The following is a 24,028-nucleotide window of genomic DNA, read 5'->3' on the forward strand; positions in this document are numbered from 1 at the left end:
ATACTTTGCAACTTTTGTTAAGAACTGGACATTTTGAATATTATAATGCAGTAATTCTGGAAGTCATATAATTCTCCTTCTCCAGAGGTTGCTGTTCTTACTTGCTGAGTGCTGTAATTATCCATTTGTTTAGTGACTTTTCCAAACTATTTTGGCAAAGACTATATTCTTTGTTGTATGTGATCACTGAGGTCTCTGTTCTGTTATGTCTGTCAGCCAGTGATTTCCTTAAATGCCTGCATCCGACAAGGATAAAAAAGTTTCTGTCTCTAATTTCTTTTGAGAGACACTGCTTGGGAAGCCCTTCAGCCCTAAGGGTTTGAAACAATAGCCAGCCTTTGCTCCAGTGTCTCAGTGAATTTCCAGGCAAATCAAAACACCTCCTACAAACTGTGGAGGACGATGTTCACTTCCTGGTACAAGCAGGCCACTCAAGGAATATGAGCCACAGTCTCCATGGCTGCCTGCCATAGGGATGGGGCTGACAGTTCTTGCCAGCTTAGTAGTTGATTTAGTGGAGGGACTGATTTTAGAGTGTCTTACTCCACCATCTTCTGTTACTCTGGTATTGATTCTTATTGAGGTAATAATCTCAATATAACAATGTTGTATTAACATGTATTGTAAAAAGAACTTGTTTAAGAGAAGAGTGAATGCTGATACGCATATCGCTGTATTAGTATGTGTATGCATAGATTTAATTCTTGTAAGTTATTTACCATTGTATCTATTCACCTCACAAATTAATATAATTGACCAAAAAGACTGAATTTTGGATGTATATGTAGTGGTGCCACTACATATCATTACATCGTAACTCCTGGCCGTGCAGAGAAAATGTTCTTTATTATATCTGTAGTTGGTTTAGTCTTTTTCCTACTACTTATTTATTTATTTATTTTTAAATTAATTTGTTGTTTTTGAGACAGAGTCTTGCTCTGTCACCCAGGCTGGAATGTAATAGCTCCATCTCAGCTCAGTGCAACCTCCGCCTCCCAGGTTCAAGTGATTCTCCTGCCTTAACCTCCCGAGTAGCTGGGATTATAGGCATCCACCACCACATCCTGCTAATTTTTGTTATTTTTAGTAGAGATGGGGTTTTGTCATGTTGGCCAGGCTGGTTTCGAACTCCTGACCTGAGGTGATCCGCCCACCTTGGCCTCCCAAGGTGCTGGGATTACAGGCATGAGCCACTGCGCCCGGCCTACTTATTTATAGAAGACCTCCTGATTAGCTGGAGTGGCGCAGGTGGCAGATATCCAATATAATTTAAAACTCGGTCCAGTGTCTTTAGGAAGTATCCAGCTCTCTCTGAGATAAAGTGCTCAGTTTCTCACTCTGCTTTTAACCCTGGGATGGCTTAAGAGTGTGGGGTGAGATGTGTGACCTATGATCCCCTGGCAGTGGGACACTGACTTTTTCCAACTGTTTGATGTTCACTATTTCCTCTGGTCTCTGGAATAATACCTTTCAACCTCCTACTTGTGTTTGCCTTGCTGGCATATGCTGATGATGCTACGGCTAGTGCAATTCATGGTCAGGCCTTTCTGTTTAGTCTGAACCTCATGATACTTCCCAGCTAGTTGAGTCTTTGGCACCTGCTCTCTGACTTCTCCTAGGTGTCTGCCTTGTCTCTCTACAGCTGCTGGCCTGGAACTTCATGCGCAGCCTTTGGTGCAGTATCACTCTGTTCCACAGCAAGCCCCACGGACACCACTAGCTCAGAAAATCTGCCTCAGAGCTTATAATTACTTGAGCATATTTGGAAAAACTCCCTTGAGACAATGGCTTGCTTGGCTTACGAGACCATGGACTGTATAATCCTCTTCATGTCAGAGACTGCATATTTTTTCATTTGATCTTTTTGTAGTCCCTTCACTAATAAAACCAAATAGTTCCCCAGTCAGATGAATGCTTCCAGCTGTCAAGGGCAAAGGTCAGATGCTTGGAAAGGCAAAACAACGAGAATGAAAATAATAATTTCCAAACACTATCATGATTACACACGTGTGGCATGATATTTAAAGAGTTATATGTAATTCTAAATTTGTAGAAGCCTCAAGTTTAAGGAATATAGAATCTTTAGACAGGTATATATGGTGTTCATTTATATGTATTTATGGTTAAGATACATATGTATGTTAAGATATTCTCTCTCTCTCTTATTTTTTTTAAGATGGAGTTTCTCTCTGTCACCCAGGCTGGAGTCCAGTGGTGTGATCTTGACTCACTGCAACCTCCACCTCCCAGGTTCAAGTGATTCTCCTGCCTCAGCCTCCCGAGTAGCTGGGATTACAGGCACACACCACTACTACCAGCTAATTTTTTTATTTTCAGTAGAGACAAGGTTTCACCATGTTGGCCAGGCTAGTCTCGAACTCCTGACCTCAAGTGATCCTCCTGCCTCGGCCTCTCAAAGTGCTGGGACAGGCGTGAGCCACCGCGCCTGGCCTCTCTCTGTATATAATGTTAAGAGGTTTATTTTCTATGTATCAGCATTTTCCCATGGCTAAGAATAATGTGATTTCATGCACATATTTTCTTCTGTTGTAGGACAGTTCGTGTTTGGTTAAAGAGAGACAGTGGACAGTATTGGCCAAGCATATACCATGCAATGCCTTGTAAGTATCCAAATCTCTGTCTTGAAAAACCAGACATATATCCTAACTCTCCTTCCTTCCCAGATTGCCTTCTCTGTGTTTTCTTCTTAAGTGGAGAAGACTGAGGTTGGGATTCTCATTATAATGAAAAGTACCATATTAAATCATTTTAGATTTTCTAAGGCTTTCACTATGTAAAGTAAGAAAATTGTTCTGAAATTGACTATATTCATAGCTTCTGAATAAGATTAATGGAAGAAGGACTACAGCACATAGGCTTTCTGATTACAGCAGTCTCCCTTTCTTTTCCAACTTTTTGTTCAGCTATTTTATGAAGTATGTCCTTAGGCAATTCAGAATTTTGTCCAGTGATTACATTTGTGAAGTAAATTTGTCCTTGCCTTATTGTTATATCATTTATTCAAATTCAAGACATTCAGCATTGAGCATTCAGTTCTCAAAAGGATTTGCTTAGGATTGAAACATTCTAATTAGAAGTTGATTTCATTTCCCCAAGATCGTATCTGAGAATTATGTCCTTGCACTGATAAATAATGAATCTTCCAAGTACACTTTTAAAAGAAAAGATACGTGTGATTCTTAGATTATTCCACTGGCAGAAGTTCCCCCACAGCTGAAGAAGAGCTGGCCCCCCAAAATAGGAATTTTCTTTTCAATCTAGTCTTTTGTCTTTAAAATTAATGAAGTTTGGGCATCCTATCCCATGTTTATTTTAGTGTAAAATAATTATTTAAATTTAATATTACTTGTATTAAACATTTCCCTTACTTCCCTCCCTTCAAACCTTAATTAAAATTGACATTGTAGAAAAATCCCCCAGGTTTGTTGTTTGGACTCCTATACCTTCTGGCTTGCTGCAGTGTACACCTCATCTCTTGATATAAGTATCCCAGTTTCAGAAGCACATGCTGAAATAAATTCATGCTAAATTGTAGATTTGCTTAAAATTCTGCTTCTGGCAAAAGGATACTGTAATAACTCAAACAACAATTTTGCTTGTTATAAACAAATGACTATTAATGATATAATAATTTTAAATGATTTTCAAATTATCTTTGAGGCTTTGCATGTCTTTAGAATTTTGTAGTAAATAGATGATAACAACCAAGCTGAACAAAGTATTCAACCCTTTTGTGGGTAGAAAAAACTTCTTGTAATTCTGAATACTATATCCTTCCTTTACCTGTTTTGCTTCTAGAAGATATTGTTGTACATTACGGGATCAAGCTGAACTTTCTTTTTAAGCCATGGCAGTGATGAGGGTTTAGATAAATGGAAAAGTAGAGAATTCTGTAGGATTTTTTTCTTGTTGTTTGTTTGTTTGTTTGTTTTTGAGATGTAGTCTCCCTCTGTTGCCTAGGCTGGAGTGCAGTAGTGAGATCTTGGCTCACTGCAAACTCCGCCTCCCGGTTCAAATGATTCTCCTCCCTCAGCCTCCCAGGTAGCTGAGACTACTGGCACATCCCAGCTAATTTTTGTATTTTTAGTAGAGATGGGGTTTCACCATGTTGGCCAGGCTGGTCTCGAACTCCTAACCTCAGGTAATCCACCCGCCTTGGCCTCCCAAAGTGCTGGGATTACAGGCGTGAGCCACCGCGCCTAGCCTTTTTTCCTATTTTTTAAATGATATAACCAGTCTTTTTTCTGGTCTTGCTTCTTCATCAAACCTGCCACAGTATCTAACTGTAAGAGATAAGGGAGGGCTGTATGTAATCCAGCAAGTTGAAGTTGGCCTCAGAGATCAATAGCTCACATGACTCTGCAAATAGGAAAGGCTGACCTGGGCACAATGATGGGGATTTGGGGATGGCAAGCAAGGAATCTTCTTGAGATAAGCATTAATAGGAGCTTCATGAAGGCACAGGATCCTAAGCAATTGCTAACTCATTCTCTTCCCCCTATACAAATATATACACATTTTGGTGTCGTCCTGTAATGCTCTCTTTATTTGGATATCAGTGAGATACAGAGAAGCTTTTAGTTGCGTTTTCATCATTTATTAAGCTATATGCAAGAATGACTAAAGGTCACTATAGCTCTTACACCTGGCATAGGTGCTCAGTAAATACTTATTGAAGGATTTGGTCTGATAATAAAGATGTGTTTCCCTGAGAGGATTATCATCCAGTTTCCTTACGATTGAACGTGAACTTTGAGAAAGAGGACCTTGTGATTATTTGTATACTTTGCCTTTGGTGTTCTACTAAATGAGTTAAGAAGGGATTACTTTGCTATTCAAAGTATGATCTGTGGGCCAGTAGCATCAGCATCACCTGAGAACTTATTAGAAATGCAGTCTTGGGTTCTATCCCAGAGCTACTCAATCAAAATTTGCATTTAACAAAATCCCTAGATAGGCTGGGCGGGTTAGATCATGTCCGTAATCCCAGTGTTTTGGGAGGCCAAGGCAGGAGGATTTTTTGAGGCCAGGAGTTCAAGACCAGCCTGGACAATATAGCAAGATGCCACCTCTCTCTCTTCCTGTCTCCAAAAAAAACCAAACAAACCCAAACCCTAGATAATTTGAATATACTTTAAGGTTTGAAAACATTGTCTTGTGACATTATAGCAAACATGTTGATGATCTATGTACATGTTTATATGAACACATGTAAAGCCACACATATATAGTGTTGATTGGTAACTATATGGATGTAAGCATACATGCTAGTCAATCAAATGTTTACTGTGCATCTACTGTGTACAGGCCACAAATCTAGATGCCAGGGATTTGCAGACAAACAAGATGTATATGGTCAAGATGATTTCAGTAATCTTTTGAATGGATTGAAAAGATTACTGCTGTGTAGAGGTGAAAAAGAAACTTATCTTCATCACAATTGGTTAGAAATTGGCTTTGGTGTTTCTAGGAATCTTATGCATTCAGATGACATAGTAATTGACCTGGGCAAAAATTTAAGATTTGTTTAACTTGAGAGAGGCAGAATCTTATTGCATAAGGAAATAAGCTACATTTCAATCAGTTAGAGAACATGAAATAGATTTGAGTTTCCCAGGAATTGTTTTGTAGTCCTTCCTATTGAAAGCTGTTTTGTTAAGAGGTTACTCAGTATTATTTGGAAATAATGGTTATGTGATACTGGTTTCAGATAGGTGAAAATGCACAATATATTCAGAGGCTATAAAATAAATATCACAAAGCAAATATTACCGTATTTTGTGTTTATTCTACTACATAATAAGTAGCATTCCAAGTATACAAGAATTTATTCTTGTGCATGTATTAAAATGACTTATTTGTTAATTTTGTCCATTAAAATACCTTTTTTTTTTTTCTCCCTGAGACGGAGTCTCTCTCTGTCGCCAGGCTGGAGTGCAGTGGTGCATTCCTGGCTCACTGCAACCTCTGGCGCCCTGGTTCAAGTGATTCTCCTGCCTCAGTCTCCCGAGTAGCTAGGATTACAGGCATATGCCACTACGTCCAGCTAATTTTTGTATTTTTAGTAGAGCCAGGGTTTCACCATGTTGGCCGGGATGGTCTCGATCTCCTGACCTCGTGATCCGCCCGCTTCAGCCTCCCAAAGTGCTGGGATTACAGGCGTGAGCCACTGTGCCCGGCCTAAAATACCTTTTAAATACAGTGTCGTGATCCAGGTAAGAGAGTAAATGCATTATAGCTTTGAGAAGAATTTGAAGTTTAATGAAAGGAAGGAAGTGGGAAGGCATTGCATGAGAAAGAATAAATAGTGAAGGCCAAGTTTGATGACAGGAAACCAACTTGAAAGGCAGTGTGATGAGGCTGAGTGATCTTGGGGGAGTTGCAGACAAGAGAAAGAAGAGCAGACGCATCGTGGTCAAAAACACAAGCACTGCTATGGGGATGTGGGATGTCTTCCTATCCAGTCTTTTCTGAGAAGCTCCTCCTCCGTAGAAGGGAGCCAGGAAAAACCAAGCTTGCCTGGTTAAGGCTGTTTGTCCCTGGGCCAATCTGATTTTCCCAGGAATTTAGAATTTGGAGGCAGAAATGCTAGTCTCAGCCTGGGCAGGGCCTTTTTACTGGGAACATATAAACCTAAGAGCTGTGAGGTGTTTGTGTGCATGGAGAAAGAGGAAAAAAGCTGATCTGCAGGGAAGGAAGAACGTCTGGCTCCTGATGAAGAGAAAGCCCAAGCAAGTGATGCACAAGATTTTCCTCATCCTACTAATCCCCTGAGAATCCTGGCTCTGCCTATTTGAGCTCAAAAGATACCCCTCTCTCTTATTGGATATGCCCATTTGTTCCTAAATTCACCTGAGCAGATTTCTGTTACTTGTAACTGCAAGTATTTGACTAAGCCCGGGCCTCATTGTATACCTCCTAATTCCTACTCTTTCAGTTTTTCCTGGATCTCTGTGATCTTTAATGAGAAAAGACTGAGTCATGGCCCTGTTGGTGACATAGTAGAGTTAAGCTTAACATAGCCTGGGAAAGGTGAGGGCATGTAAAGAAGGAAAGCAGAAAGTAGTATTTGATCTTGTTTAATTTTTTTGGATAGTTCATTCAACAAATGTTAAGTGTTTCTTCCACATGCAACATTGTACGATGTACTAAGGATGTAGTAGTTAAATATGGCAGAGGGTTCCTGTCTTTGTGGTGTTTACAGTCTGGTGGGGAAGGCAGACATTAAATGAATACCAACCATCATGTGTGGTGAGCATTGTAATGTGGGAAGCAGGCGTAATGGGGACACGGTCACAAAGTCTGCCTATGGAAAGTTCATTTTAAACCCTATTCTCTATAGAGAATGTGGGGATGACTGCTGACTTGTTTCGTAGTTTGCTATAAGCTAGCTGATTTTTATGGATGAATGAGACATCAGAGCTTTTTATCAAATATTCTTTCAAAAAAGAATACGTGTATCTTATGTAGTAGCTGCACATTGCCTGTGACAGTATCAACTTACAGCACACCCATCTGGGACCCTGCACGAGCTTGTAAACCAGGCCCTCAGGGTAAGAGTGGAAGTTTCAGTTACAGCCATAAATGTGATTATTTGTTCCAGGCTTCTAATAGATATAATTACAACCACCATAGTTGGATCACACTGTAGAGAAAAATCATGTAAAAAGCACAAGCATTTCTATTTCTGTGGTTGATTTATTTCATATTTGCTTTACCAACTAGGTTTGCCATTCATGGGGTCAGACCTTTGTCCCAAGAGGTGACGGAGGAACCTCTTGCAGGAGGTGGTGCAAAGAGCTGGAGATTTTTCTTACTCTATCAGATAATTGGATGTCATGCCTGGCATTTATTGCCAACTTCTCCCTGGGTATGGAGAATAGATCGATCAACTTGGCTGCCAGAGATGTTGTGAATAGGAGGCTTGAGAGGACTGGAGCCTCAGGTCGGGTGTGTTGGAGAATTGGAAACCCTCTATGGGTTCTGTTCCTGCCAGGGCAGGCAAATGGAATTTACTTTGGCTCCTAAGTGTTTATAAATTTTTCCACAAAGCCAAACAAGACTTTTTTTTTTTTTTCATTTTTTCAAAGGTAGTTACAAATAAAGAGGCACACCTGATGTAGCAATAAAATGACCTGCCTTGTGACCTTCCCAGTTCTCTGCCTTGGCCTGGTGGGATGGCATTTGCCCAGTCTGACGTGTGGTTGGGCCGCTCAGTTTTCACACAAGTATGGATGCCTACCATCTGTTCAGTTAATGTTTAAAGTATAGGAACTCAAGGCCTCTCTGAAACATGTGATTTTGAACTGCTTGCTTCCCAGTTTTTATCAAAAGCCTGTTTGAGAGAAAGGCTATTTGTAGTGAACAGCATGAACGATAGTTAGTCTGATTATTCCTCTAAATTTGGAGTTTTCCCACTTTGTGTCAGCCCTCTGCAGAAATGCCTTCATTCATTGTGCCCTCAGCTTACACTGATGTGTACATTATATGAAGTGCTTTATGCCTGTTTTTGAAGTAATCATCTACCATAATGTGCAGTGCCCCTTTTATGAAGGAGCAAAAAGGTGGAATATTTTTCAGAATGAGGGCCAGGAACTCTTTGCTGTCTCAAAGGCAGAACTTCCCAGCCTATGTGACACAGCCTACTGGTGTGGTCTAAATGGATTACATTAGAACATGAGAACTGATCCCCTTAGCTGAACAGGGGAGTGGAGAAGAGGATGGAGGGAGGGCTAGTCTCTTCTGTTTATTCCAGTGGCTTTACAAATATAATTTTCTGTGTGTATTATGAGGCAGAAAAGATTGGGAGCAATAGCCCTAGGACCTGGTACTTTGTCATTATCGATAATGTGAAACATGAAACCAAACTGAATCTCCTAACAGATCTTTATTTTAATATTTTTTTCTGTTTACACACACACACACACACACACACACACACTTTTAGTCATAACTTCTTTTTGCTTATTTCTATTGTTTGGTTTTATTGGTTTTATTGTATCTGCTTTTTAAGCCATTTTAAATGGTAGGGAATACATTAAGAATAATAAATAATCTTAGTTAAGAGTTCTATGGAAAGAATATTTGAATATAGTCTATTACTTACATTAAATTCAACCTCCAAAAATGTATTGTTTCAATTGCAGTATTCAAAATGGCTTGTAGGTTAGATCCTATGCCTGGGTGGGAAACTGGAATTTGATTTTCATTTTTGCTATAATTTGCTGAATCACTTTGGGCAAGTCCTTCACATTTTCTCTGCTTTGAAGCCTAACAAATAAACTGTTATCTTTGTTCTCAAATTTGCAAAGATATTTTGGTTATTAGATATACCAAATAACTATTTGTAAAATGCCTTCAGGTTCTTGATGTTTAACAATATTACTGCCATTGTTGATATTAACCCAGAGTTATTAGGAAAAATTGGCTACTTTGTGGAGTTGTAGCTGGATTGGTTTATTTTTCTCATTTATTGGGACCATCATCTTAAGGTAACAGATAAGTTAAAATTGGGGATTTGGAAAATTAAGTTGATTAATGTGTGTATATGCTTTTATCTGGAATGGAAATGAGTTATTTTGTAAGTGAGTTAAAGTGTTAGTTTTCCCATTGGTGAGGAGGACTTTCGGTAACTTTAGACTGTGGAGGTGGTGTATGCTTATTCCACCGCCTCTGCTGGGTGTTTTGGAGTGGGGGAAAGTTCATGTGGGTATATTAGTGGTATTATAGAAAGGTATTTAGAATTATGAACTTGGCAGTTCTGCTTTTGTGAGGTGGTGATTGTTTTCCTGACTTTTAAACATCTTTAACTCAGTTGAGAGAATTTCTTGGCAGATTGGGAGAATATGTATATACTTGGGATATGCTCATTCTGTTGTTTTAATTTATACCTTATTTCAAAAAAAACCTCTGGGTTCCTGGTTGTGAAATGTATTGATCCATTTATTGCTTTCTTGTTGGTATAGGTTTTATTATGGAACCATGTGTAATTTGTTGTTTTTACTATTCGTATTCTTATAAACCATAATGTAATGTGATCTTTTAAATCTGTATTTACTAAGAAGAAAAAGGTAGCTGAGGAACTTCTCATTTTTAATGGAAATGAAGGAAAACATAGATTATCCAAACTAAACATGCTAGATATTATTTAATCTGATTAAGTACAACATTTATTTAGCATACTCTTCTTTGATTTTCATCTGAGGGGGCATTTTAAAATTTAGTGTAGTTAGATAACTTTACTGTAACTTAAAACTTGTCTGGGAGTGACCACTTATAATTCACTTTGCTGATATTACTGAGCCTAGATAAAAAGAAAACTAAATAGTTAATGTTAGTAGAGTAAATAAAATGTTGGATTTAAATGTAAAATGGTTTTTAGTGCTAGAAAATTGAAGTCCTAAGTATAGGTATGCTTAATAAAATAAAACATGTGTTAGGTACTGCAAATCTAATAAATATTATTCTATTATAAACAGGGCTGAATGAAATAGTGTCCATGAATTAAATTTTTGCTTTGTCAGGGTGTATTGCTCATTGGAAGCTCTATTGAAGACCCTCTTCTTGTGGAATCCTGACATTCAACTTCACCAGGATACTGTTAGCACCTGAAGTTTTATTTGCAGAAGTCACCATTGTTTATTTAGTTTTAAAGTTTGAACCAGAACCTCTCATGAGGAAGATTAGTGTCTCCTGCCAAATAATGCCCTTAGCATTGTAAAGCAGTGTGCTTGAAATCCACAGCTTAACCTTCAATGAAACTTGTGTTTATTTGAGCAAAGTTCAACAGGTCAGCAAAGGACAGAAAATACATTAGTCATAAAATGAAAGAATTATTGGTGTAAGTAACAGAAATTAGAAAACTTTCCTCCCAAATCGAAATATTTTGAGATTTCCTCCTCTTAAGTACATGTTTTTTGAATAAACAAGGGCAATTTTAAAAATACCAATTTTGAGATAGTATTAGAAATGCAAATAGTCACTTTCTCTCTAATCCATTTAATTATTGACTGCTGAGATTTTATGCTGATCTCTTGGGTCCCCTTTGTCTAGGGCTGTGTCTTCTGTGGTTTCCTCCCTTCAAATTATATGGCCATTAATTTAATTGCCCATACAGGAGCGTCTCTTTATTTTCATTTTCTTTTCTTTTTTTTTTTTTAAAAAAAAGACATTTATTCAGTGTCACGATCAGACTATTACATTTAGCAATCAACAGCATGGGTGCAAAAAAAAAAAATCTACATTAAAACTCTTTGTTGGAATGCTTTACACTTTCCACAGAACAGAAACTAAAATAACTTGTTATACAATTACTCACAAATACAGTCCTCGAGTTTTTTGCCCATACACATGAGTATTTGTCTAAAACATGTCTTCTTTGTAGCAGCTAGGCCCTGCCACCAATGTGCTTGGCTGAGTTCACAAATCTGTTGTAACCTGTAGCTTCCCTGTCACTTCTCTGGCTCTCCTCTCCTGCTAAGCTTTGTTTCCTAATTAAAATCTTCTGCCACTGCCATAGCTACTGCTGCTGCTGGAACCGCCATAGCCACCTTGGTTTCGTGGTTTTGCAAAGTATTGGCCTCCACCGCCATAGGGGCCAGAGCTTCTGCCTCCAAAATTTCCTCCCTTCATGGGTCCAAAATTTGAAGACTGATTGTTGTAATTGCCAAAATCATTGTAGCTTCCACCACCTCCAAAATTGCTTCCATCATTACCAAATCCATTATAGCCATCCCCGCTGCCACCATATCCACCACCACCATGGCTGCCACCAAAGCCACCACGACCACAGAAGTTTCCTCCACGACCGAAGTTGTCATTCCCACCGAAACCACCTCCACGACCACCACCAAAGTTTCCAGAACCACTTAGACCTCCTTGGCTGGATGAAGCACTAGCCATCTCTTGCTTTGACAGGGCTTTCCTAACTTCACAATTGTGGCCATTCACAGTATGGTATTTCTAAATGACAGTCTTATCCGTGGAGTCATGGTCGTCAAAGGTTACAAAGGCAAAGCCCCTTTTCTTGCCACTGCCTCGGTCAGTCATGATTTCAGTCACTTCAGTTTTCCCATACTGTTCAAAATAATCTCTTAGGTGATGTTCTTCAGCGTCTTCTTTAATGCCACCAACAAATATCTTTTTCACAGTTAAATGGGCACCTGGTCTTTGAGAATCTTCTCTTGAGACAGCTCTCTTTGGTTCCACAACTCTTCCGTCCACCTTGTGTGGCCTTGCATTCATAGCTGCATCCACCTCCTCCACAGTGGCATATGTGACAAACCCAAAGCCCCTGGAACGCTTGGTGTTTGGATCTCTCATTACCACACAGTCCGTGAGCGTTCCCCATTGCTCAAAATGGCTCCTCAGGCTCTCATCGGTTGTTTCAAAGCTCAACCCTCCAATGAAGAGCTTCCTCAGCTGTTCGGGCTCTTTAGGAGACTCTGATTTAGACATGACGGCAGGGAGAAGAGAGACTTTAATGATGCTTCTTCGGAGGCATCCACGGGCAGAAAGGAGCAAGCTGACGAACGTATCTCTATATTTTCGTTTTCACTGAATTTTAAGCTGAATATTTGTCTTAAGTTACAAAGACTTCATTTTACCAAACACACAGTGTTATGAAAGTGTTTACTTTTATCTTATTTCTTTTTCTTTCTTTATTATTTTACCAAATACCCAGAATTCAAGGAAAGAAAGTATCTAATTTTAAAGGTGAGACACTGACAGGCCAGTCAGAACCAAAGTCTTGATACTAATATAAGAGAATAAGAGGTTACATTACTCATAGACCTGCACAGTTTCTTCTTTATCTTATTTGTGCATTTCATTGCTTCCTAAAACTTTTCCATTATATTTCTTTTGACTGTCATTAGTCTGAAACAGAAAAGGTAGATGGGAAATCTTATTCAGCTAACATGGAAAATGAGTCCTGTACTGTTTACCAAAAAACCGTAATCATTTTTCCCCTAGATTTTAATTAAAATGTTGGGGAAAATATAGACTAGAATATAATGTCAACAAAACCAGTGGCAAGGCCTTGAATTTCAGTTATTGGATTAGTAAAGAAGTCTCAGGCCACCTACATATACCATGATATATGTGATAAGTCTTGGCAAATGGCATCACCCTACACATTTCATTCTGTATGGTTATTCTCGTGGGGAAACAGTTAAAAGTGGGGGTGAAAAATATATCTTCACAATCTCTATCATGCTGTATTTATTTCATCTAGAGTTCAGGAATACAGTTTTGATAGAGGAAGTCAGTAGAGGGCAGCTGTATTATAATTTTATGGTTCTGGTCAGGCACTTCATTCACCCTTTGGAGAAAGTAATTTTAAGGTGGAGAGTAGACCAGTCTCCAGCCAGTTTGCCTGTAATTTGCATATTCAGATTTCATAGAGACCAATTATTTATTGTCTTATGAATTATTCATTTTATAGCATTTAAAGCAGAGCTCTCATTTGTGAGGCATCACAAATATTTGTAGCTATATTTCACAACTTAGCTACAAAAAATATTGTACTTAAATCATATTTTGTTTGTCGCTTCCCGTTATTCTTCCTGCCAAAGGATCCCCTTTGCCATTGGGTCGTAGTTACCTTTACTTTAGTGTCTCTTCCTTCCCCAGACAGGTTTGCCCCTTTGATATTTGTCTTTCATGGCTGGGAGCCCATTTTGTATGGGCCATAGCACTAGCTTTTTTAGTTGCTTTTTTGTTAATTTCTGGTGAGTTGAAGTTAGAAGAATCTCTGTGTCAATCTGTTTACCTTTCTAATTCATAAAAGAAAAGGAAGACTTTATTGTAACAACAAATCTGGGCATCAATATTCTTTTGAATCTGCTCTCTGCTTCTTTGGACCTACCGGGGTCAATCCAAGGCCTGTTCCTGTGGGAGTGTCACAGTTGGAAAATGGTTTGAGGAGTGTTGTACGTCTCACCTGTTGCGTGCACATGTGCGCGCGCGCGCACACACACACACACACACACACACACACACACAGAGGTTTGCCTGGTGTTTTCCCAGAATGCCTCTTTGAAGTGGTGATTATGCCTTTGGATGTGCCTGGGAGCTAATGCTCTCAAACTCTGACATTCCCCTGTCTAGAACATCTTGGGTTCAGGCATATGGGTTGTAGAACAGTAAGATTTCTGCTCAGATTTCTTTTGTTTATGCTCATTTATAGAAGCAGTCTTTTATTATTATTATTATTTCTGTAGGTTTTTGGGGAACAGGTGGTTCTTGGTTACATGAATAAGTTCTTTACTGGTGATTTCTGAGATTTTGATGCACCTATCACCCGACGAGCGTACCCTCTACCCAACCTGTAGTCTTTTATTCCTCACCCCACTCCCGCCCTTTCCTCAAGTCCCCAAAGTCCACTGTATTATTCTTATGCCTTTGCATCCTCATAGTTTAGCTCCCACTTATGAGTGAGAACATGTGATGTTTGCTTTTCCATTCCTGAATTACTTCAGTTAGAATAATGGTCTCCAATTCCATCTAGGTTGCTATAAATGGCATTATTTTGTTACTTTTTATGGCTGAGTAATATTCCATGGTTCACCACAATTTCTTTATCCACTTGTTGATTGGTGGGCATTTGGTCTGGTTCCATGTTTTTGCAGTTGTGAATTGTGCTGCTATAAACATGCGTGTGTGAGTATCTTTTTCGTATAACGACTTCTTTTTGTCTGAGTAGATATCTAGTAGTGGGATCTCTGGATCAAATTGTAGTTCTACTTCTAGTTCTTTAAGGAATCTCCACACTGTGTTCCATAGTGGTTGTACTAGTTTACATTTCCACCAGCAGCACAGAGGTGTTCCCTTTTCACCCCATCCATGCCAACATCTATTATATTTTGAATTTTGATTATGGCCATTATTGCAGGAATAAGGTGGTACTGCATTACAGTTTTGATTTGCATTTCCCTAATCATTAGTGATGTTGAGCATTTTTTCATGTTTGTTGGCCATTTTTATATCTTTTGAGAATTGTCTATTCATGTCCTTAGCCCACTTTTTGATGGAATTGTTTTTTTTCTTGCTAATTTGTTTGAGTTCCTTGTAGATTCTGGATATTAGTCCTTTGTTGGATGTATAAATTGCTAAGATTTTTTTTTCCCACTCTTTGGGTTATCTGTTTACTCTGCTGATTGTTTCTTTTGCTAGGCAGAAGATTTTTTAGTTTAATTAAGTCTTATCTATTTATCTTTGTTTTTGTTGGTGCCATCTCGGCTCACTGCAACTTCTGCCTCTTGGGTTCAAGCGATTCTCGTGCCTCAGCCTCCCAAGTAGCTGGGACTACAGGTGTGCACCACCATACCCACCTAATTTTTGTATTTTCAGTAGGGATGGGGTTTCACCATGTTAGCCAGGCTGGTCTCAATCTCCTGACCTCAAGTGATCCATTCATCTCAGCCTCCCAAAGTGCTGCGATTACAGGCGTGAGCCTCTGCGGGCAGCCTGCATTTGCTTTTGGGTTCTTGGTCATGAAGTCTTTGCCTAAGCCAATGCCTAGAAAGGTTTTCCAATGTTATCTTCTAGAATTTTTATGGTTTCAGGTCTTAGATTTAAGGCTTTGGTTCGTCTTGAGTTTATTTTTGTGTAAGGTGAGCGATGGGGGTCCAGTTTCATTCTTCTACATGTGGCATGCCAACTATCCTAGCACCATTTGTTGAATAGGGTGTCCTTTCCTATTTCATATTTTTGTTTGCTTTGTCAAAGATCAGCTGGCTGTGAGGATTTGGGTTTATTTCTGGGTTCTCTTTTCTGTTCTATTGATCTGTGTGCCTGTTTTTATACCAGTACCGTGCTGTTTTGGTGACTATGGCCTTATATATAGTTTGAAGTCAGGTAATGTGATTCCTCCAGATTTGTTCTTTTTGCTTAGTCTTGCTTTGGCTATGTGGGCTCTTTTTTGGTTCCACATATGTTTTAGGATTGTTTTTTCTAGTTCTGTGAAGAATGATTGTGCTATTTTGATGGGAATTGCATTGAATTTGTAGATTGCTTTTGGCAATATGGTCATTTTCACAATATTGGTTCTACCCATCCATGAGCATGGGATGTGTTTCTATTTGTTTGTGTCATCTGTGATTTCTTTCAGCAGTGTTTGTAGTTTTCTTTGTAGAGGTCTTTCACCTCCTGGGTTAGGAATCCCAAGTATTTTATTGTATTTTTCTGCAGCTACTGTAAAAGGAGTTGAGTTCTTGATTTGATTCACAGCTTGGTCACTGTTGGTGTATAGCAGAATGACTGATTTGTGTGCATTAACTTTGTATTCTGAAACTTTGCTGAATTCATTTATTATAGGAACAGTTCTTTGCTTTGAAATATGGTGGTGTTTCTTATTATGCATAAAATGATTTGAACCAATAGGGTGAAATTGTCTTACAGTTCCTATATACCATTGGTTTCACAATCTATAAATTCTTTTAATTCCTTGATGGCAGCAATAATACCTTATATATCATTGTAGGACTTGCCTTGAACATAGTAAAGATTATAAATTTTTCTCAAAAGAATAACAAGAAACATAGGAAATTGGGGAAAAAACAAGGAATAAGGGAATGGCAATGAAGATTTAAGAGTAGCCTATGCAGTGTTGTAAAAAAGTATTTTAAATCACATTCAAAGTTCAGTGGGTTTTCTAATTATAGCATAACTGGATATGGACTTTGGAGGAAATCACACAGGAAATACTTTTAGATGGTCAAGTGGGCAGCTAAATGATAAGGTTGTTCCTGGCTAGTCACTAGCCCCTTGGGGTTGCAGTTGAGTTTTGCTTCATATGATCATACTTACATCTTCATAAATTATGAGATATTTAAAATTCATTTTAACAGGAATGGCAAAATAAGAGTAAAGACAGTGTTATAGAAATAATCTTGTCATTTGAACACAAGAATAGTCTTTCCATGTATCCTGTACTTATGTGTGTATGTACTTTACACAGTTGTAATCCCAGTGTATTTTTTCTTTAGATTTTTTTTCAGCTAACATGTTAATGTTCCATGAGATTATTAGATTTTAATTCTGCACACATGTTATGGGATTATGAGGCCCGGCATCTTAGTGTTGTATAGAAATTGTGCCAACATAGTTTACAAATCAAGGGCAATAAAACTGACTTTCTTAGGGCAGTGCATTAAATATCATTTGAATGCTGTTTTCAGCAGTGTGCTCTTGGGAATCTGGTTTTATTTTGTAGCTAAGTAGAAAGAAGATAGTCTGTTGTACTGGTGGAAGTTTTAGGGGGAAGTTCTTTTTAGTATGTTTTTATTTTCTGGATATATCATAGAAAATTAGAAAAAAGTGAATATGCAGTTTAGAAGATCTTTTTGTTGTTTTATTCAGGGTCGTTTTATAGAGAATGAAAAATATGTTACTAAGTGATATGTTTATGAAGTGACTGTCAGTAGAACTTGAAGTTCTTTTTTCGTTTAAAAATAATCTAAGTAGGTTGTTTGAAAATGGGACTGTATGTTTGAATGATGTCTTTGAACCTTCTCCAACTGTTTCCTGTGTGACCTTGGGTAAAACATCTAATCATAACTGTGAAAAGTAGGAATAAAAAATACTTGATGCTGATTGTGATTATGATAATAGGTAGTTCATGATCTACATGGCTTCTGTGAATATGAAGGGAGACATATAAAAACTGTGCTGGGCTCTTCAGAACAACTATTAAATATTTCAGTATTGGGTGAATTGTCAAAAGACCCCCTATTTAGTGGGAGCAGTTAGGAGCAAGCATAGGTAGAGAAGGCAGGGGCCTGGGAGCCGACTGTTTGGTAAGCACTTGTTGACCACACGTGGCTTCCAAGCATACTTAATTTACTTAGGCTCAGGTGTACTCAGGCAGTCAGTCCTGCGGAACAGGGAGACCCAGTCCAGGCCTGGGTGTACTGACTCACCTGGTTTCTTTCCTACAGTGCCTAGCCCTATGATGAGTTGGTTCTTTTTTAGATTGAGACAAATCCTTCTTAGTCATTTTCAATCAGCAGACTCCAGCACACCCCCAAAGGCCAACAGCAAAAAACTCCTGTTAATTCACACGCCCCAAATCAATTCTGAATCAAAAAATAGACTTCTGTACTCATGTGTGTATGTGTCTGTATGTGGGTGGGTAGGGTGGAGGTATAATAAGATCTTTCTTTTGTTTGTCTAGTTCAGAAAGGATAGGTTATTTCTGTTTAAGATGGAATTGGAGTGGTACAGAGAGAGTGGTAACAGAAATCTTACACAGCACAAAGTATTGTTAATCTAGTCAAGCAAATTTAGACTCCATACTGACAGACCCAGCCAAGACCAAGCCCCTTGGAACTTGCCCAGTTTGAGAATATCTTATTTGTTATATTCATTAAAAGGATAACTGAACAACTATGGGGTAGCTGTAAAATTACTGTTTTTATTTTTTGGTGAGTGGGTGTTAAATGAAATGTTTTCCAGGAGATAGTGGGGAAAATACAACCCCACACTTTTAGCTAGTTAGGCACTCCTGAATCGATGAGAATCATGGTTTTGTTAATTTCATCAACATGTTCATTTCTTTCAGCTCCATGTTCATGCATGTCTTTTAACCCGGAAACAAGAAGACTGTCCATAGGTCTAGACAATGGTACAATCTCAGTAAGTACACATAAATAAGATTTCCAGTTGAAATACTTCCCTTCCTGTGGAGTATGTGTATGTATTTATTAGTTTTTTCAAGTTAACAGAATAATTTTCTTGCTAAGTAGCATAAAAGTTGTAGCGTAGCAAATTATGGTGAGGTAAGAGATTCTAATGTAGGGAGAGCTATCATCAGTATCCACTTAAATGCTGACAAGGTTCAGCTTGACCTACCCTGTCAGAGTGGCGAGGATGGGGGCAATTGGAGGCCAGTGAGTAAACTCCATGAATCTGCGTTAGTGAGAGCAAGCTGTGATGCTAGTGGCTTTAATCAGATGGTTAATCATGGTGCCTTAAACTTTGCCACATAAGCAACAGAACAGGAAGAAAATGCTTTCCCTTATGTCTGCATGTCTGATCTTGTCTTTGATACTCTGTGTTCTTTCTTTGTTCCTTCTGCTTCTTGTTTTTTCCAGCTCCCTCTAGCATCTGAATAGAATGCTGTAAATTTATATGAAATTGTGAAAAAAAGCACAGAATCTAGGTTTAGTCTGTAGATAGATCCACATAAATATTAGACCCTTTGATTGCAGATGTTTGGGGAACTGAAGTGATTAAAGATTGGAATTTTAACTTTTATTTACCTACTTAATCTTTCTACATATTAAATTTCAACTAGTATATTAACTAATAACAAGACTGATTTGGTAAATTCTCCATTTGGTAAATTATCCAGTGTTGCCTTTAGTCCTGGGCGAAGAGAAACTCTGCTTCAGAACCTATGAATTAGAAGGCTCTGCTCTGCTCACACTTCCCCATAGGGTGAAGAATCTGAGGGCTCAGGGGGATATATGTGATCAGCCCAAGTCCTCCCTCTTCCCATTCCATCCTCCCTCTCTCCCACTCCATCCTCCCCCTACCAAGACCCTGGAATTTCCTGCCCCAAACTGCTCAGAACCTGCTTCCAGACTCTTCACTGACATTTTTCCTAAATGTGTCCTTAGGAAGATAAAACCAGTGAATATGCTCTTAGGCCTGAGAGGTGGCAAAGAGGTAGCAGTTTGCAGTAGACAGGATGTCCACACTTGAGTGCAAGGCCCCTCAAAGTCTTGACAAAACTGGGAACGGAAAGAGAAGGGGGTGGGCTGGCCCCCTGTGTCACCACAATATGGCATGGAACTTCAAGGAAACTAAGAACTTTGAGTTTGAACCTGTACCTCCAGCTGTTGGAGGGTGTATTTGTCAAGACTGGAGGATGAGACCATATTTTATTTAATAGTTCAACTGGACTTGTAACTTTTAAATATGTAAACATGGAGTGTGGGCCTCCATTTGTAATCCTGCCCCAGCCCCTACAAATGTTAGTGGACCTGAAGTTTTCTATTTGATCTCTAGTCAAAACATTTGCTTGGTGCCCTTTCTGGGACTATTAACAATATTGTTAAATATAAGTCAGCCTAGTGACAAGTATTTATGAAATTTCTGTAATATCTAATACATTTGATAGATCTGTAAACTCTGTTTCTTAGGTAGATAGAAGTTTATGATACAAAATTGTCTACTTTGAGGAGAGCTGTTTTTAAAGGGAGGGGAGTGTATGAGATAAATTTATTTTTAAAAGATAAAGGCAGATCATTAGATTTTTCAATGGACTTTTGAAGTGTTCATTACAAAGGAAATATGAGAAGATGAACAGAGATCCCTCCATTGCCCAACAGTTATAGGATAGTTTGCGTTAACACTTACTGTCCATGGAAAAACTTAGGTTTATTTAACATAGGAGTGGTTTGTTGCACTTTTGAGGTTAGTGTAGGTGCTTAATGGATACTGATTAATTTGGCTTTGAAGGCAAGAAAGATGAGCAAAGTAAGTTATGGAGAATTCTAGCTATTTATTGTATATAAGAGGAGAAACCATCTTAGCCATTATTCTTTTAGTAAATGAAACTGCCAGGGAAGCAGAGCATCAGTCAGGGTCCATCTTTCCAAGTATGTCAGTATAGGGCTGAGATATCAAACCTTAACTTACTCCAATCTTCTGAAAAAGATTGAGGACCCTGGCTTATATGAAATAATTTCCTTAAAAGTACTTCCTTTGTATTGTTGAGGAAGATGAATTGCACACCCTACCTCTTCTCATCTACAGAATTAGAAAGAGTTCTGACTTAGGGAAAGATACACTGAGAGAACAGCATGTTTAAGGTTCAGAATTCTCATTAATCAATACAGTAACAGGCTCTTTACTGAAAATACTTAGTCTCAGCTGTTTTAATAATTTACTTTTTAGACATGAGAAATCCTAGTCAGAGAGTATATATTCTGTTTCCTGGTTATAGCCAATAAATTTTAAGAAGAAATAGTGGTTAACTTATTTTAAAACTAAGAAAGTGTAAAATCAGAAAGTAACATCATTATTTCACTTTATTTTACTGAATAAAAATAACACATTGTGTAAGATATAGGAGACAGTTAAACTTAGGCAGCTGAATAGTGAATTAGAGATGAAGTAGAGATAAGACATAGAGACCATTCTTTCAAAAATGTGGCCACAAAGAGCAGGAGAGAGAACGTGAGCACTGGAGCAAGATCTGGCAGGAGACAAGCAGCAAGAGGGTCCTGAACAGTTTGGAAAAGTTAGCTGTGGGAAAGAATGGGGACAGTTGAGAGAGCAGGAAAGGAGAGAGAAATGTCATTCAGTTTTGCGATATAGGAGAGGAATGCCTTTTATTTTTTCCTGGGAGGTAGCAGGCAAGGTCATCTGCTGAGAGAAGGTAAAGATATGGGGTGAGAGTAAATTTTCCTACCTATACCTTTTGCTCTTTCTGCATATAGCCCAGAATCCTGCTTTGCCATCTTGGTCTACAAAGTTGTAATTATCTTCCCCACCTCATTCAAATGTTATCTTTTTGTTTGTATTTTTATTTTTGGCAGATGGTTCCTGAGCCCTACCAATTGAAATGAGTCACACACGGTACTCAGTGGGTTAGCTATGTTGTATTGCGTATTTAACTTTGCTTCACACAATGTTTAAGTCTGTCTCTTCCGTTAAACTGTTAGGTGTTGAAGAGTTGGCTGGTCTTTTATTCATCTCTCCTCTGGTAGATCTTATTGTGGCTCCTTGTACAAATTGGGAACTCAATGAATAATTTGTTAGTTTATTGACTGAAGTACAAACGCTATTATTATTTAATATAGCTGATTGTAATAAGCAATTGCTTAAATTCTGAAGATAGTTTATTTGTACAGTATTATTACCATTCAAAATGTTTTTCAAAATAGAATGACCTTCTGTAGGGGAAAAATTTATGCCAATAGTTTAGTTTGTCTTGACCTTCTTCAGAAATGTCTTCTGTTTTAATATTGAGAGAGGTTAGTCAGATTGTGCTAACTGCTATTCATGCTGAAGTGGCACTTTAAACTTTCCATTTTTATGTCACATGTATTCTAGCCAACTAACAAATATTTAAATATCAGCTCTGTACAAAAGGTTATGCTCAATTCTAACATAGTGTGGCTTCTGGGTCTCAGACACTTTATATTTCAGTTAGGGAGACATTTTTCATTTTTATGAAAAATGAAATCATGAAATAAGTAACACAGAGTAAACATAATAGCAGAAGTACCGGTACACCAGTGAGTGTGATGTTGGCAAAGCAGTGAGGTCAGAAGACAATGGGAGATAATGGTCTAGGACGGCTCCCTGGATATGAACTGGATTTAGAAGACTGGCTAGGATTGGATTAGCTAAAGATAGGAAAGTAAGGTATTTCAGACAAAATTAATGGAGTGGGGGGAAAAAAAACGCCCAAACCATGGAGGTACCAAAGGACCAAACATGTTTGGAGAGAAATAAACCAATTTGGTAAGAGGATTAATGGGATAACGTGAAAGCCTTGATTCAGGATGAGTAGTAAGCGTTATGTAACGTAAAGGTAGTGGATCCGTAACATGGAAGATTCTCCCCATCCCACTCCAAGACTTCATACCATATTTAAAGGGGATAAATGACTGATGAGTAAATGTCAACACAGAAGTAAAGCATTTCCATTAAACTAATTTTCACCAACCCTACTGAGTAATTGCTATAGGATAGTATAGGGTGGATATATATATATATATATATCTTGCTAAGATAAATGCATGGTCATTGAAGATTTTTTGAAAAAGGCCTTAAAATGGTAAAATCTCGGTTCTCTGAAGATGAATCTCATGTATGTGTTACGGGAAGTTTGATTGGGATGAGAAGATTGATCTATAAATGGTTAGCATTCAGAATAGTGATTATTGTCTAAAACTAACTGACATTGACTGTGTATGGATTTATTGTTGTTTTGGTAGTTCTTGTGATTGTGATTATTATACTCTTACGGTATACATTACCGTTAGTTCCTGTGGGTTACCTGATATGTTAGTTTCCTGGGGCTGCCATCACAGTACCACAGATTGGGTAGCTTCAAACAGCAGTTTTTCTCTCACGATTCTGGAGCGTGGAAGCCTGAACTCAGGGTGTCAAGGGGGCCATGCTCCTTCTGAAAGCTGTAGAGCATTCTTCCTTGCTTTTTCCTAGCTTCTGGTGCTTGCTAGTAATGCTCGGCATTGCTTGGCCTGTGAATGTGTCTCTCCAGTCCTTGCCTGCATCTTCACATTGCCTTCCTTTCTGTGTCTCTATGTCTTCACATGGACTCCTTTAAAAACAAAACAAAACATGGAGTCTCGCTCTGTTGCCCACACCGAAGAGCAGTGGTGCAATCATAGCTCACTGCAGACTTGAGCTCCTGGACTCAAGTGATCTTCCCACCTCAGCCTCTGGAGTAGATGGGACTATAAGTGTGCACCACCATGCTTGGCTCATTTCACGGATGTTTGTTTGTTTGTTTTAGGAAGGGGGTTTTGCTTTGTTGCCCAGGCTGGAGTGCTGCAGCATGATCATAGCTCACTACAGCCTCAAAGACCTGGGCTCATGTGATCCTCCTGCCTCTGCCTTCCAAGTAGCTGAGACTACAGATGTTCACCACCATACCTGGCTAATGTTTTGACTTTTTTCATAGATCACTTCTCACTATGTTGCCTGGGCTGGTCTTGAATTCCTACGCTCATGGGATCCTCCCACCTCAGCCTCCCAAGTAGCTGGATTACAGGTGTGAGCCACTGTGCCCAGCTCCACGTGACCTTCTTATAAAGCCACCAGTCATTGGATTTAGGTCTCCCCCAATCCAGTATGATCCTGTCTTAGTTACATCTGCAAAGACCCTGTTTCCTAAATAAGGTCACATTCTGAGGTTCTGGGTGGACATGAATTTTGAGAGGATACTGTTTAACTCAGCACATCTGGTAATGTTGTATCTACTGTGTTTCTCTAACAGTGTTAGAGCAGTTGATTTGGAAACAGT

The 24,028-nt window shown here is 38.7% G+C and overlaps 3 protein-coding genes across 4 annotated transcripts in view; 2 read left to right on the plus strand and 1 right to left on the minus strand.

Moving 5' to 3' along the window:
• Window positions 1-24,028, plus strand: part of LOC126940470 (peptidyl-prolyl cis-trans isomerase NIMA-interacting 4-like) — a 1,058,238-nt gene that overhangs the window by 592,259 nt on the left and 441,951 nt on the right. The gene's annotated exons all lie outside the window — the stretch shown is intronic.
• Window positions 1-24,028, plus strand: part of WDFY2 (WD repeat and FYVE domain containing 2) — a 177,117-nt gene that overhangs the window by 72,058 nt on the left and 81,031 nt on the right. For both annotated transcript variants that reach the window (XM_050766303.1, XM_050766304.1), the window contains 2 exons: window positions 2,554-2,621; window positions 18,584-18,657. In XM_050766303.1, the coding sequence (XP_050622260.1) occupies window positions 2,554-2,621; window positions 18,584-18,657 (142 nt within the window). The remainder of the gene's footprint in view (window positions 1-2,553; window positions 2,622-18,583; window positions 18,658-24,028) is intronic.
• Window positions 11,174-12,575, minus strand: HNRNPA1L2 (heterogeneous nuclear ribonucleoprotein A1 like 2). The gene is given in 2 exon segments (XM_050766351.1): window positions 11,174-11,533; window positions 11,536-12,575. Coding segments are annotated over 2 exon segments (1,068 nt in total). The 5' UTR covers window positions 12,478-12,575; the 3' UTR covers window positions 11,174-11,407.

The sequence above is a fragment of the Macaca thibetana genome, chromosome 17 (assembly GCF_024542745.1).
Source record: "Macaca thibetana thibetana isolate TM-01 chromosome 17, ASM2454274v1, whole genome shotgun sequence".
Classification (NCBI taxonomy): Eukaryota; Metazoa; Chordata; class Mammalia; order Primates; family Cercopithecidae; genus Macaca; species Macaca thibetana.